At 42.5% G+C, this 15,347-nt stretch overlaps 1 protein-coding gene across 1 annotated transcript; it reads right to left on the bottom strand.

Moving 5' to 3' along the window:
• Positions 1-1,746: 1,746 nt before the first annotated feature.
• C7H10orf88 (chromosome 7 C10orf88 homolog) lies at positions 1,747-14,012 on the bottom strand. Its single transcript, XM_048455191.3, has 6 exons — positions 13,803-14,012; positions 13,018-13,221; positions 12,080-12,152; positions 9,931-10,137; positions 8,629-9,083; positions 1,747-2,361 (listed from the first exon to the last, which is right to left on the bottom strand). The coding sequence occupies exons 1-6, from the start codon at positions 13,964-13,966 to the stop codon at positions 2,127-2,129; spliced, it is 1,338 nt and encodes a 445-aa protein (XP_048311148.3). The 5' UTR covers positions 13,967-14,012; the 3' UTR covers positions 1,747-2,126.
• Between the last annotated feature and the right edge of the window lie 1,335 nt (positions 14,013-15,347).

Below are 15,347 nucleotides of genomic sequence, written 5' to 3'. Positions count from 1 at the left end.
GGTATTCTAGTAGGCTCCAGGCTATTCTCACCCCCAACACAGGACTTCCTGGAGAGGCTGTAATTTTTCAGGGCTCATGTCACACTATGACACACACTGTATCCTTTACGAGCTGTGTTTCCATCTTTCACCCTTCTTGCTTTCCTGTAAGATCTCACTGGTCTCTTCCTGCTCCCTGGTCAGGCCCTTTGTGGATCAGGAATGGGAATGTAGGGATCTGCAGTGGAGATGAGGCTGGAAAGGTGTGTCAGGCTAAGATGAAGATGGTTTCAAAGCCTTCAATTAGGGCTATGGTCCTGTCTTACAGACCTGGGGAGCCCCAGCTAATGAGGGCACTGAAGGCACTACCAAGTCATGCAGGTATTCTGTAAATTCAGGAGGAACCACGACTACCAAAACGTGCAAAAGCACTAACTGGAGCAGTAAGTGAGCTCAGAAGGTGACACCTTACATCTACACATGGTATGACTATCCCACCAACCATGGCCCAAGACCAGCAAAAGTGTGTTGTGTCCCATATGCTATGTCACCTCTGCCGTATGATCGAAACCAACAGGCATTTAAAAGAACAGTTTGCCAAAACAATGGATAAGTACGAAATATCCTTTCCTTGAAAAAAAAAAGGAAGGAAGAAAAGAAGTAAAAAAAAAAAAACCAATATAAGCAAATTAGCTAAACAAGGTTCTATTTACTTCCAGGTGGTCTTAAGAGCAGATGCATTTAGGTGCAGCTGCATTACCATCATGGACATAACAGTTAAGTTCTGAAAATTCAGTCTGCTGACTGAAAACTCCTAGATTCATACATCTTAATCCTCATTTTAGATTCTCAGAATGTCACACATCATACATGCTAGAAAAGGGCTCTGGGAGAAGAACCTGTCAGTTCCAGAAAAGAATTTCCTCCCATTTTACCTGCAGCACCACATCCAAAATAGCATTGAAAACGAGCAACCTACAGCTACACTGCAAAGAACAGGGACTCAGCTCGTAAGCTACCCCAGACTGCCCCAACACTGCACAGTCACCTCAGATACAGCATGAAGTGTACGCTACCCCAGACTGCCCCAACACTGCACAGTCACTTCAGATACAGCATGAAGTGTACGCTACCCCAGACTGCCCCAACACTGCACAGTCACCTCAGATACAGCATGAAGTGTACGCTACCCCAGACTGCCCCAACACTGCACAGTCACTTCAGATACAGCATGAAGTGTACGCTACCCCAGACTGCCCCAACACTGCACAGTCACCTCAGATACAGCATGAAGTGTACGCTACCCCAGACTGCCCCAACACTGCACAGTCACCTCAGATACAGCATGAAGTGTACGCTACCCCAGACTGCCCCAACACTGCACAGTCACTTCAGATACAGCATGAAGTGTACGCTATCCCAGACTGCCCCAACACTGCACAGTCACCTCAGATACAGCATGAAGTGTACGCTACCCCAGACTGCCCCAACACTGCACAGTCACCTCAGATACAGCATGAAGTGTAAACTACCCCAGACTGCCCCAACACTGCACAGTCACCTCAGATACAGCATGAAGTGTAAACTACCCCAGACTGCCCCAACACTGCACAGTCACCTCAGATACAGCATGAAGTGTAAACTACCCCAGACTGCCCCAACACGGCACACAGTCATCTCAGATACAGCATGAAGTGTAAACTGGCGATCCGAAGGAAAGAGTCCGGGTATCCAACTTCCCGAAAATTAGAAAAAAAAATCATAGCATTACTTTTCATACTCCTGAGACTGTATTTCACAGGTATCTGTATAAATAAAAAAATCCACTTCAAACATATGTCATATACAATACAAACCAATGAACTGCATTAGAAGTCTTTACATATCCTAAAAACTCGAGCAATACAAGTACACTTCTGTAAGAGTGAAAAATATAGCAAGCAAAATAACTTATGACTGCATCAGGGTGGCTGATGGTGTAGACCCGGGTCTACAGTAACAAGTGCACTAAAAAGAGCACTGAGGTCGCCATGTAAGACAACAATCCTTCAAAGGACATTAAAGACTTGATTTTCATAACCTTTTTGGATTTGGGCTTTGTAATAAATATGTAATAAATATCTGCAATAATTGGGTATGTCGATAGCTTATCTCTCTCCATTGGAAAGTCTTTCTCTGGAGTCATAGTGTCTTAGCGGCATCCCTGGGGGTGGGGAGTTGGGATTTCGCAGCAAGTCCACTAACAAAGCCATTTTAGCATCTATGTGCTCCTGGAGCTGACAGATCCTCTCATCGATGTGGTCCATAAGCTTCTTTTCCATGAGCTCCATGTTTTTAGAAAGAACCTTTTCCAAGTAGGAGCAAACAGGCTGTTCTTCCATCCTAAAAATAAAAAAGTAAAGTCTATCAATTTTCTCTTTATATAAAGGTGGCAAAAGCAACAAACTGAGCTAGCCAAAGAGCACCCAAGCTACACACTGCACTGGTCTCTACAGCTACCCTCCCCATGGCACACTCCAGCTCTAAAAGTCACAACAGTGGCCGCGGTGCCCAATGCGCAGCACCCTCCTACTAACTGCTTTGTCTAGTTAGACAACTGAGAACGATAGAAAGCACAGATAATCAAAGAACAAGCTGAGGCTGAGGCTGTGCTGCTGGAGGTTTTTCTAGCATATAAGAAGCCTTGAGTTAATCCCTAGCACTGCATAAGATCAGGTGTGGTGGCAACGGAGACAGCTCAGTCTAGAAGAACTGCCCTGCAAGCAAGAAGATCATAGATTCTAGAAGACAAATTAAACATTAAAATTAAAATTAAAATATTGAAAGCTGGGGCTGGGGGAATGGTTCAGTTTGGAAAGAGATTCAGGTGTGAAGACCTGAGTTCACACCCTCAGCATACTCTGTAAGAAACCTGGTGCTATGGCCTGTGCCTATAATCCTCATGCAGGGGAGGCAGAGAGATGACATCTGACTGGCCAGATAACCTTACCAAATCAGGGAGCTCCAGATACCATAAGAAATCTGCCTCAAACCCAAGGTAGGACATGATTGAGAAAGACACCCAAAACTGACCACTCCCTTCCACCCATAGTTTACACACACTTGCATGTACACCCTCAAACATGAATATTTACTACATAAATTCACATACACATGGCAGCCATGGTAGTGTGAACTTAAAATCCCAGAATTGGGTACATAAAGACAAAAGGATCTTAGCGACTCACTAGCCAGCCAGTATAGTTTGCAGTGATAGACCTTATCTCAAAAGACTCTATCTCAAAAGGATGGCTTCTGAGAACACCTGATGTTGTCCTCTGGTTTCACCTGCAAGCACACACCAACACAAAGTATAACACACACCCGTAATTTCAGCACTTGGGAAATGAACCATGAGAATCAAAGTTCATGGTCAAACTGGTCAATCAGAGACTTGCCTGGGTGTGGTGGTTTGAATGAGAATGACGCCCACAGGTTCATATATTTGAATGTTTGGTCCATAGTTAGTGGAACTATTTGGGAAGGATTAGAAGGTGTGACTTTGTTGGTGGAGGTGTGACACTGGGGGTGTGGGTTTTGAGGTTTCAAAAGCCCACACCATTCCCAGTTAGCTTGCTCTCTGATGTAAGCTCTCAGTTACTGCTTCACTGATATGTCCTGCCTGCTTGCTGCCTGCTGCCATGCTCCCCACCATGATGATTATAGCCTCTAACCCTCTGGAACCATAAGTTTCCAGACTGTTTTCTTTTATAAGTTGAACTTGGCCATGGTGTTTGTCATGGCAATAAAAGTAACTAAGACACTGGGCTACATGAGAATCTGTCTGAAATAAACTACAAGCCTTCAGGAAAGGGCTGTTATAGTCAATGAACACCAGAACAGGGAGCCTCACAGAGGGGCCTAAAAACCTGGTGCTCTCTCCTCCGGGAACTCAATAAAGTCTAAAGTATGTCTGCACTAATAGAATGATGTTATCTGACTCTTTCATCCTTATGCTCGTGTGAACACACAGCGGCACTTTCCAAATGCACGTGAGATGTAAAACCTGTGCTCGAATAACTCACAGAATTGGCGGCAGTAAATTCTCCTCCTAAAATGCCCTAATACAGTGGATTTAGTATATAAACGTGCATTTCAGACATTAACTTGCTTTGCCTTCAGTGTTCTTACTAGTTATAAGTTATAAGGTAACACTTAGAAGATTATAGTCATCAAAAGCTAATAAAAGTTTTCACAAATTAAAATAATTTTTACTAAAGTCTTAAAAGAATTTGCTTCTTTTTCATACTTATATTAACATATGATGGTTTTATTATTTCCTAACTATGAAACAGAATCAAAACCAGCACACTAATATTTATACAAAATGTACGTACAGCTCTGTGCCATTTTATCATATGCACAATGTTCATCCCAACACCACCAGTCAAGACGCAGAACCTGTGACTACAAAGATATTCATCCTGTCATCCCTTTGTCCATTCCTTTTCCCAACTCCTACTAGTATGTCTCTACCATCTGCCATGTGGCCGCACGGTCTGTTGTTCCTCATCATAATTCACCCAAAAGCCATTCAGGTTGTTATTTGTCTGACTGCTGATTACCACTCCATGCTATGGATATACCAGTTCTTAAATTGCTTGTTACAAAATAGTTTGGTGTTTCCATTTTAGAATTATTACAAATAAAGTTTCTCCTGGCAGTAGTGGTGCACATCTTTAATCTCAGCACTCAGGAGGCAGAGGAAAGCTGATTTCTGTGAGTTCGAGGCCAGCCAGGGTTACAGAGTGAGTTCCAGGACAGTCAGGGCTGTTACACAGAGAAACCCTGTCTCAAAACAAATCAAAGCAAAACAAATAAAGCATCCAAGAACGACTGTATACTGATTTTTATATGGTCATAAAATTTCATTTCTCTAGGATAAAAGCTGAGGAATATGTCTGTCAGGTCATATGATAATATACATGCAGTAATGAAATTGCCAAATGTTTTTGGGTGACTGTACCATTTTATGATCCCAGCAACAAGCTGTGAGAGATCTAGTTCTCCATGTGCTTGAGAGCATTTTTAAGCTTTAAACACTGAATTATGTGATTTCTTGTATGTTAGGAACAAGTCATTTGTTGAATTTGTGATTTAGAAATATTTTCTTCCAGTTTATATTTAAATTATCTTACGAGGGTCTTCCACAGGCGTAAGTCTGACATCTTGCTAGAGCCTACACATCATTTTTTGTTTATTGATCATGTTTTTGATGGTGTATCTAAGCATTTTTCACTCAGACTCCAGGGGTTCCTCCCATATATTAGAAAGTTTCAGTTTACTCTTTGCTGTATGGCCCATTAGTGTTCATTTTCATAGAAGGTATGAGGTTTATTTTTACCTGTTGATATCACAATGGCTTAGCACCACCTGTTAAGACTGCTCTTCCTGCACTGAACCGCAATGCTGCCAAGCCCTCTGTGCTTCTGTCCCATCCACCTGTGTGCCCCACTGCCTGCTAGTACCTGATGCTACAGCTCTACCACATCCTGAAATATGAAATGATTTATTCTTTTTAAACATGAAGTACATCAAGCACATATATCAATTAGGGGAGCACTGCTGCTTTTACTATGCTGAGTAACTCTACAACATGGCATGTCTCTACATTATTTTAGACTTAAGCCTTCTCAAAATTTCTTCTATCAATATTTTATAATTTTCAGTTCACAGATCCTATTTTGTCAGCTATGTACAATTATTTTATAGATTTTTAAATATGTATTTACATATATTTTATGTATTTCAAGTTATTTAGCATCTAGTTGGGGTTCCAGGGTAACAGTAGCTTCATAAAATAAGAAGTCTTTTTATTCCCCTTTGATTTTCTGGATTATGTAAAAAATGCTGTTCTCTACATGTTTGGCAGAATTCTTCAGTAGAACTACCTAGGCCAGTATATTTTTCCCATGAACATGCTGTATTGGCTTTCCATCTCTGTGATGGTATGTGAGAATAGTTTCCAGGGTTGCTTGCTTCCTGGTTTCAGAGTTTTACAGCCTGCTTTCCCATTGCTGTAGGCCCGGGGTGGGCCAGAAAGTATGGGAGATGAGTGTGTGCCAGAGCAAAGGGGCTCACCTCATAGCAACCAGAAAACAGAAGAGAACTAGGGAGGGGCCCGGGATCAGACATTCTCCAAAGTTATGCCCCAGTGACCTATTTCCTCCAACAAAGCTCCATTCTTACTATCTTCAAACACTAAAGAAGTACAACTCCACCAGTCCCTCATGTTCCAATGACTCAATGACTGGATCCACAACGTAGAAATCAAGCCTTCAATACGGGGGAGGGGGATGGGATGATGACACACACCACATCCACACTTTAACACCCTCCCATTACAAATTCAGTAGTATTAGTGGTTATAGGGTCGTTCCATTATCTATTTTGTGTTGTGATCTGTAGGTTATGGTTTTTAAAAGGTACTAGCTTTTGGGGATCCTAGTCTGCACAACTTCCTAGGCCTGGATGGAGGAGGGAGGGTCTTGGACTTTCCACAAGGCAGGGTACCCTGCCCTCTCTTAGGACTGGAGGGGGAGGGAGGAGGGTAAGTAGGAGAGTGGGAGGGAAATGGGAGGAGGTGGAAACTTTGAATGGTATTATTTATAAAACAAAAAATAAAATAAAATGTTTGAAAAAAAGTAAATCCATTTCCTCTAAGTTATTAAAATTGTGAGCATGAAGTTATTCCCACACCCCCTGACTACCAAGGCTCTTAGTGAAACTTTCCACTGCACCTCACACTGGCAGTCTGTATCCTCTCCCCTATTCTCTAGTCTTGTTAGAAGGTCATCAACGTTCATGAATTTTTCAAAGAATCACCTTTTTATTTCACTATTTTCTTCCCTGTGTTTATGAACATCCTCCTTTGGCTTTCTGAACGCTACCACTGAAGGTTTGCGCCACCGCTGGACTTTGAATTCAGTCTTTAATGGCTTAAAACTATTCAAACCATCTATTTCATTGCTTACATTTTTAAATTTTCTTATTATGTGTATGAGTGTTTTGCTTGTATGTATATATATGTGCCATGTGTGTGCCTAGTGGCCGCAGAGGTCAGGAGAGGGCACTGGAACTACTGGGGTTAGTTAGAGTTACAGGTGGTTGTAAGCCATGCAGGTGCTGAGAATTAAACCAACAAATGTCCTTAACTGCTGAGCCATCTCTCCAGCCCTTATGTCATTTTTTGGGTAGTAGCTTTGTGCCACTGTCCTCACAGCCATCTTCACTAAGGCAACAGATGATGCTACAAACCCTTGCCTTCTTCACTTTTTAGATACAGCTCACAAACTTATCTCTGCATTTTTACTCGGCTTTATATATTTTAAAAAATATTTCTATTGAGACTTCTTTTGTGTGTGATGTGTATGTTGTACACATGTTCATGTGGATGCATATGTGTATGTGTACATGAGCCTAGAGAGCAGGAAGCTGACATGGATGTTTATCTCTGTCATTCTATTTGCTGAGACAGTCTCTCAGAGAACCTAGAGCTCACCGATTTAGTTAAGACGATTTAGTTAAGACTAGCTAGCCAGCAATCCTCAGGGGTCCTCCTGTCTGGGTCTCCCCAGCACAGGATAACAGGATTACAGGTGTACACCACCACACTCAGGCTTCTGTGTTTTAAACACAGGGTTTGAAACTCAGGCCCTCATGCTTGCACAGCACGCACTCCACCAACTGAGCAATTCTCCAAACCCCAGACTTCTTCAATAGATAAACTGCGTTGTTTAATCATCAAGTGTTTGGACATTTTCCTATTGTCTTTCCATTACCGTTAAATGATTTCTTATCTTTCTGTATGGCCTGAGAAAATACTCTCTCCGATTTCAGTCCTCTTAAATTTGATGAGGCTTTTTAAATGACTTGATACAATCTATTTCTGTGACTCTTTCACAAACATGAATAAAACTTCTGCTATTGTCAGTAGAACTTATACTAAGTGCTGATGTAATCATGTTGGTGGTTGGGGATATTTTCTTCCAAACTAATCCAAGCACCATTTTCAGATGTAAACTTTAAATTAAGATTAAATAGCAGAGGAAGATGGTTCATGTGAACTATGACCAGAGTTCTGTATTTCAGACTAGAACACTATTTTGACAAACGATATCTATGAAAAGGATTAGGAACATGCTACTTGGCATCCTAAGCAAACAGATGCTGCACAGAGAACGGGTTGAGAGCAGAGGAGAAGAGCTTCTACACTATAAATAGTTCCCAGCCTACTATTGTTTTGACTATAAATGTAGCCTGGAACAAACACAAGCTACAAAGGTAATTTGTTACAATGGCATGCATAGCATACCTTGTCAAAACTTGTAAATTCTCACAGTTCCTCCTAATTCATGCACATGGCCTTCTAATGCACCCCTTAGTTGATGGCTATAATCTTCCACAAATGCCTGAGACTGTGCAACACCAATTCTAGGCTCTCCCTTTGGTGCAGTCCATTCTGCTCCATTCCTAGTGAGTGTGTCAAGGAAGAACTGGAAGAGCTGGAAACACCTCGCCAGTTAGTGCCCCCGAGGCAAATCTGTTTCCCTCCATGTGACTCTTCGCTTACCAAGTCTCAACAGTATTTGCTTTAAATAAAATACTTACGAAACCCCAGCAGTGCTCTCTCGGGGCTTGCAGCTCTTCTCCTGCCACTTGGCATTATGTCCCACACGGAGATGGCTGACCTGACTACATAAAGTCTGGAGAAAAGGCAGCAACTCAGAGCTGGGCACATTTGAGTTGCCACTTGCCTTCTTCGGTAAGAAAGAAGAGACTGCATTTTTAAGATCACTTTCAAGAAGGGAATGGTTTTGTGGCACAAGGTGGCACTCATCGTGGTTTGTGGTATTTCCTTTTCCAGGTGGCTGCGTGCTTTTATCAATAAGAGCCTTTAAATTTTCAGTGATGGCTGAAGGTGTCAATCCAGTTCTAAGAGGAAACGGTGTAGAGGACGCTTTATCTAAGACTCCTGAAGAAGGTGAGGACTGCAGCGCAATCAGATGCTTGTGGCCTGTGGTCCCCAGCACTGACTGAAGCTGATCTCCAATGGGAAGACAATTCTGAGCAAGGAAAATAAGCAAATATTAAAGAATGAAGGCTGAGCTTTGGAGTGGCAGCTAGAAGTCAGGCACTCTGCACTCTTTCATTGATCCTCAATGCATCCCCATGAAGAACGCTGCTACTGTTCAATGTTAGAGAGGAAACCAAGGTGAAAGGCTCCTGCCCACAGAAGCCAGACAGCAAGTGGCAGTGCTGGGACATAAACCTAAGCTTCTGTCAATCATTTCACTGTAACTTTTCATACGGAACATGTTAAAATATACACTACTATGACAGCAAAATATACTAACAGGCTGTAATGTTTTCACTACTAAAGGCTTCCTTATGGCAGTAACATATAACATTAGACATAATAGTTGATCATTTTCTTTTAGAATTGTTTATTTTTATGTATATGTGTCTATGCTTGAGAGTATATTTTTTATCAAATAATTTCCTTTGAATGGAACTCATGGAATAAAAAAATTATTAATATAATAAAACCAGAAAAAAATGTAAGAGCTTAAATTAACCCACTTCTATTAAACTATGTGCTGTCCCACGGCTCGCAACATTTACCTCTCCAGCCCGTTTTGTTTACTTCCCCTTTGGCTTATGACCTTCTCCCTAACTCCACTCTCCTTCTTCCCAGGCTCCTCTGTGTCTGGCTGTCCCACCTATACTTCCTGTCTAGCTACTGGCTAGTCAGCTTTTTATTAAACCAACCTGAGTGACAAATCTCCACAATGTACAAAAGGATTATTTCACAACATCAAACTCAGGTCATTAGGCTTATACAGCGAGTCTTTGACCCACTGAACCACCAAACCAGCATTTTAAAATTTAATAAAATCAATCTCTACTTGCCTGCTGCTGACACCTAATCATATTCATCAGCTGCTGAGCTCCAGGAGATAACTTTGATCCCATTGACTCCATTATGGTTTGGATATTGTCGAGGTCTATCCGTGATCCTAGAGCAGAAGAGCTTGGTGAAGGATTTGCTGACCTTGGTCTCACGTGCACCACAACTTTACTGATGAGCACACACTGCTTTTCACCGAAGGACAGCAACTATCATGAAACAAAAACATTCCAGGAAATAACAGTAGTATTAAAAACAACCACCACTTAAGGTAACTTCTTAGTATTACCAAAACAAGACAGGGCATTCAAGAGTCTAAAAATTAACTCAAAGTGCATTTAAAGTTTCTCTATAGTCGTCAAAGTTAGAAAATAAATTCAAATGCATCATGAGGCAAACACCAACTATTTAAATAAAGAAATTCTTCCCAAGTCATAAGATCAACAGAGAATACGAAAGCTTCCTTTAGTTAAGGAATTAAAACTAAGCCACACCTGGCTGGCGGACAGTGCAGTGCACTTGACTGACGTGCTCAAGGCCCCGAGTCTGAGTCCTCTGTATCACCAAGAGAAAGAAACCTAAAATCCCTTGATCCTAGCATCCCCCAGTTGGCTTTAATATTATTTAATATAAAATAAAACTGTCCAGATGACCATATAGCACTTACCTAATTCCTAAACATAATCCAGTCTTCTGATAATGAAGGGCTGTGATGGCAGAGCTACTTAATACGTAATAGCTAGTAGTAGTATATAAAGTGGAATTCAGGGTGAGTTTATAATGGGGTGAAGAATACTCAGGTGTGTAAGTCAAGTTTGGAACCCAGCTCCCCTGGCTTTTATCACCATAGATTTTCCATTTTTGTATATGGTATCTTCCCATTCACTTTGGGGTAGTGAGAGATGAGTAACCAGGGTCTCACACAGGCATGCAAGGTCAGTGCTGGTCATTAACTCACACTCATCACTCTGACAGTTTAGCTGTGCATGTTTCTGAACCAAAAGACATTTCATATGAGGCTTTTTCATCAGTGACTACAGTTTATCTCTGTTTTTTTAGACAGGGTCTCTCTGTGTGTGTGTGTGTCATAGTAAATAATAAATAATCAGCAAATATGATGATCATCTGTCTTGTTCCACTAAATTATAAGCAACATAGAGACTGGCACTCCATTTTGTTTTGTTTTTCAAGGGAGTTTCTTTGTGTAGTCCTGAACTCAAAGAGATACACCTGCCTCTGCTGAGATTAAAGGTGATTAAAGGTGTGCACACCATCGTCCTGCAGCACTTAAATTTACTATTGATACTTCTAAATGCCTAGGGCAGTATCTGTTATCAACAGGTACGACCTATTCACTAGATGAATTAAATCACTTCATTTAAATGCCTTTACAAGCTATTCGTTTATTCTGTTTAGACTGACGGAATAAACAGCTCTGTGAACTGTGCTCTTCAACAAAAGTCATTTATTGTTTGCTTGTCTGAAAACTGAGGCTTACTGTCTTCTGGGATAACAAGCACATAACTTTGGAGATAAAACAATTGCAAGAATTTGGTTTCTAGGGACCATTAATTTTTCTCATGAAGTAGAGAGTTAAAAAAGCTGGCATTGGTCAAAGCAATCATTGCCAACAGAGTCGAATTCGTTTTTATAACATGACTTGAGTGTTCCAACTCAGTACCTATTCCTAAACTGACAGCATTATTAATGTTTATCTCAAGAATATTTTTATGACTGAAGACAACAGACCAAATTCCTTGAAATTTCCGGCTCTTATTTGAGTTTTCCCGTCATTCGTTACATACACGGTCAGTTTTGCTTCTGCCTTTTGTGGAACTATAGTCTTATAGAAAGATTTTTAAAATGTTCTTAGCAGAGTTTCACAAGGTTTCAAAATATAGTACTACTATATTAATAAAACATTTTCTATAACTAATAAATTACCCCACTTTAAAGATAATTTTAACGTCTATCAAGGGATTGATAACTATCAGAAAATAATATGCCTTTACAAGCTAACTAAGCATTTCTGAACTAAACCTAGGGATCAAGTCGGACTAACTGTACTGCCAAACCAAGAGAACATAAGCATGTATAGAACTAAAACAATCCGATTTTAACTTTAAATCTTAAAATTTAGTGATGACTTACCTTTATTTTACAAGCATGGGTGGGAGGTTCCAATTTTAGGTATTTTTTGTACAAAAGAATCTTTTCGTGTTCACTAAAATAAAAGAATCCATTTTTAACAGACAATGATTGTAAGCATTCATACATACTTAAAAACAAAGGTGTCCTGGGATTCCCCTTTCCCAGGCAGGCACAGGGAGTCTGAGGTTTCTGACTGGGCAGCAACACGTGGAGGAGCTGTGCCTCACGAGCCAGCTACGTGAGAGAACAAACCAAAGGAGCCCACGGCATATTTAAGAGTTCTGTAAACACAACTATTGTTTCCAACATAAATAGGACATACAGAGTTTGGGTTACATTAAGGATAGATTTGGGCAGAACCTTGAAAAGAGTTAAGGGGAAAAAATCAGAAATGGTCCATCTTATATGAGATTATGAGCACGCTGATGTGGCGGTCTTCGGCTGATACACTATTTAGAAGGAGATATATATATATTCAGGGTTTCAGAATGCCTAACTGTTGTAAAACAGACCCCACTGAATTAAATAAGAGACACAAGAATATTTTCTTTTGTTTGTTTGTTTTTTCAAGACAAGGTTTCTCTGTGTAGCAGTCCCGGCTTTGTAGACACAGAGATCCTCCTTAAAGGCATGCACCACCACAGCTGGCTGAATACTTACCAGGGCTTTAGTTTAATAAAAACACTTCCACTAATTATGAGTGCCCTACCAATTCACTTCCAGTTAATTAGTCCTAAATTTCCATATTTATAAGCCCACTCATCTGCCCTGTCTTTTTAATTTCGAAGGCTTAGTGATCTATTGGTGAAGTTAAAGCATGTTTTTAACTTCTCTCCCCTAACTCCTGGTGTCAATGCTAGAAGATCTACAAATGTTGAAAGAGTCAAGAATAAAGACACTGATTCAAATAAACGCTTTCACCTGGACAAGTCACAAACCTGTCATCCAGGACAGTGCAGACATTCTTGCCTCGACTGGTTCCACAATACTCCTCTCCTACATACACTTCCATGTTTCTTGCTGAACTCAGAATGCCAACCGAAAGGATTTCTTCACCCCCATTAGGCCCACACTTCAGGTAAAGGAAGCAAGGGTTTTCATCTCGGGGGCTCAGGCTGCTCTTCAGACTCACCAGATCCGGGCTGAGAAGGAAATCGATAAAACATCGCACAGAGAACCTTTCTGAGTAGACCCGTAACCCACCTCTTCGAACTCACTTCCACTTGCCCTTAGGCCAAGAACCTTCCCCGCACCAACAAGGGCTTCATAAGGATCGATGGCTTGAGGTCAGGGCATTCCATTCCACCTTTCCTAGACCGTGGCCATTCTACTCAAATCTCTAATTCATTCGCAGTCCATTAAAAGAGCTCACAGTGTGTAATGAAAGAACAACGATGTGCCTTTCTCCAAGCTGCCGTGCGTGGTTCTTTATGGTTGGACTTGTCCTGCTCCTATACCCCTGAATAGAAGGTTGGCTAGTTTCGGGAGTGGGGGCGAGGAGGATTCTAACAGGAGCCTGTGGCGGTGTCCCCGCTGACTCCGGGATCCTGAATCGGCGTTTCCAGGCCTCTCGGCCCAGCGCGCAGCCCCTGCCCGCAGCCTCGCTCACCTCCCGGCCCCGCTCCCTCAACCCACCCCGGTCGGTCCCACGGCCTCGCTCGGATCCCGTCCTCCTCCCCACTCCACGGCAGCGTGGCTGTCACCCAGCCCCAGCCTGGCGCACCCCGGAGTTGACGGCGCCAGCAGCTGCTCGAAGTTCAAGTCCTGGGAATCTGGCCCAAACCGGGTAAGAAGGAGGCTTTGGGTCAGCGCCCCGCACGCCGCATCCCAGGACGAGGTCAGCGTCGGGCCGCGGTCCAGTCCCGGGCCTTCGGTCGCCGTCTCCATTCTGTATCCTCCAGCCCAGGCAGCGCCGGAACCTCTCTCGCGGAGCTTGCGTTTCCTTCAGTGCCTCAAAGGTGAAGGTTCAGTACAACTTCCGGTTCTTTCCCGCGGCCCCCGCCCCTCCCGCTCGGCTTCTTCAAACCCCGGGAAACCAACCTCCATAAATGCGCATGCGCATATTATCTGCCTTCCAGAAGTTTGTTCGAAATCTTCGCGGGAGGCGACTGAGGACTTTGCTGGTGTCTTCCTCGCTCTAGTCGCAGGTGCCGTGCGCACGCGAAAACCAAGATGTTTATTCTGACGTTGGCTATGGTGACCCAACCAGCGGACCAGCGATAGTTTGGGGGCGGACGGGGCGGGTTGGGGACCCTGGGGTAGTCCCAGAGCAGATAGTCTTGGTTGAAGACACCTTAAAACCAGCTCTCAATCTGAGAACCTCGGGAGAGGACGCCGGGCCCTTCCTACGCCAGCCTGTGGAGCATATGCTGCGCGGGCCGCATTTGGGGCAATGCGACCAAGGTTGATGGTGTTATTCCTATCCGCACGTCACCCCCAGTGGGCTGTGGAGGAAAGTGTGGAGCTCTGTGTTTAGCACCGCAGAATACTATTGGGTGACAGAAGGCATTAAACAGCTGAACCGATGGTGGCCCTAAGATCAGGCCTCTGGACCTCAGGAATGAGCTGGAACGTGGCGTGCACATCCTAAATGGCAGAATTCTTAACGTTAAGGTTAAGAAACGTCCAGGGGACTCAAAGCCTAGACTGTACCTTAATGTTCTGCACTCTTGGCCTTGATAAGAAATGGCAATGGGCCTCGATCTCTGCGGAAATAGATTCTTCTGTCAAGTTTTCTGTGGGAACAAGTGGGACTTGAAACTTTATAGAACCCACAGAAAAGAAAGCTAGGTGTTGTCTGCCTCCGGTGGCTTTCTCAAGTGTCTTGTGTATATAATTTTAACATCATTGGGGTTATAGACGAGTTTTCTCCCCCACCCCAAAAGATGTTAAAATTTCTACAAAGAAATGTGGAATACCCGAATTTCAAAGTTGTGTGAGGCCATACAGTCTCCGGAGAGTAGTTTTGTTCACCCATAACCTAGTTTTATCTCAGAGTTCATCACTCAGAAAAAAAGGCTTTCCTTTAATTTCCACTTTAGTCTGTATGTGTAACCCTGTCCAAAAATGTGTCTTCTGACAAGAAAAAGATGGTTGAATGTAATTTTCTATAGGCAGTCACCAGGGTGTATGTAAAGTGCATTCATCAAGTTTGAAAGAAAAATCAAAGACCAATAGAAACAAAATCCAGAAATAGCAACCTTTAAAGTTCAAAGACCCAGTATATGAGGATTTTGTAGAACTCACACATTCTAAATTGTCATCATTC

The sequence above is a fragment of the Myodes glareolus genome, chromosome 7 (genome assembly GCF_982192425.1).
Source record: "Myodes glareolus chromosome 7, mMyoGla1.1, whole genome shotgun sequence".
Taxonomy (NCBI): domain Eukaryota; kingdom Metazoa; phylum Chordata; class Mammalia; order Rodentia; family Cricetidae; genus Myodes; species Myodes glareolus.
This window is presented reverse-complemented; position numbering and strand designations above follow the sequence as displayed.

What these genes read in the sequence shown, in the direction of transcription:
- C7H10orf88 (XM_048455191.3), bottom strand. Translation starts at nt 13,966, where the DNA reads ATGGAGACGGCGACCGAAGGCCCGGGACTGGACCGCGGCCCGACGCTG. An exon ending in CCCATGCTTGTAAAATAAAG is followed by an intron (nt 10,138 to 12,079) that starts GTAAGTCATCAC and finishes GTTTCATGATAG; the next exon opens with TTGCTGTCCTTCGGTGAAAA. An exon ending in TGATTAGGTGTCAGCAGCAG is followed by an intron (nt 9,084 to 9,930) that starts GCAAGTAGAGAT and finishes TTCCTTGCTCAG; the next exon opens with AATTGTCTTCCCATTGGAGA.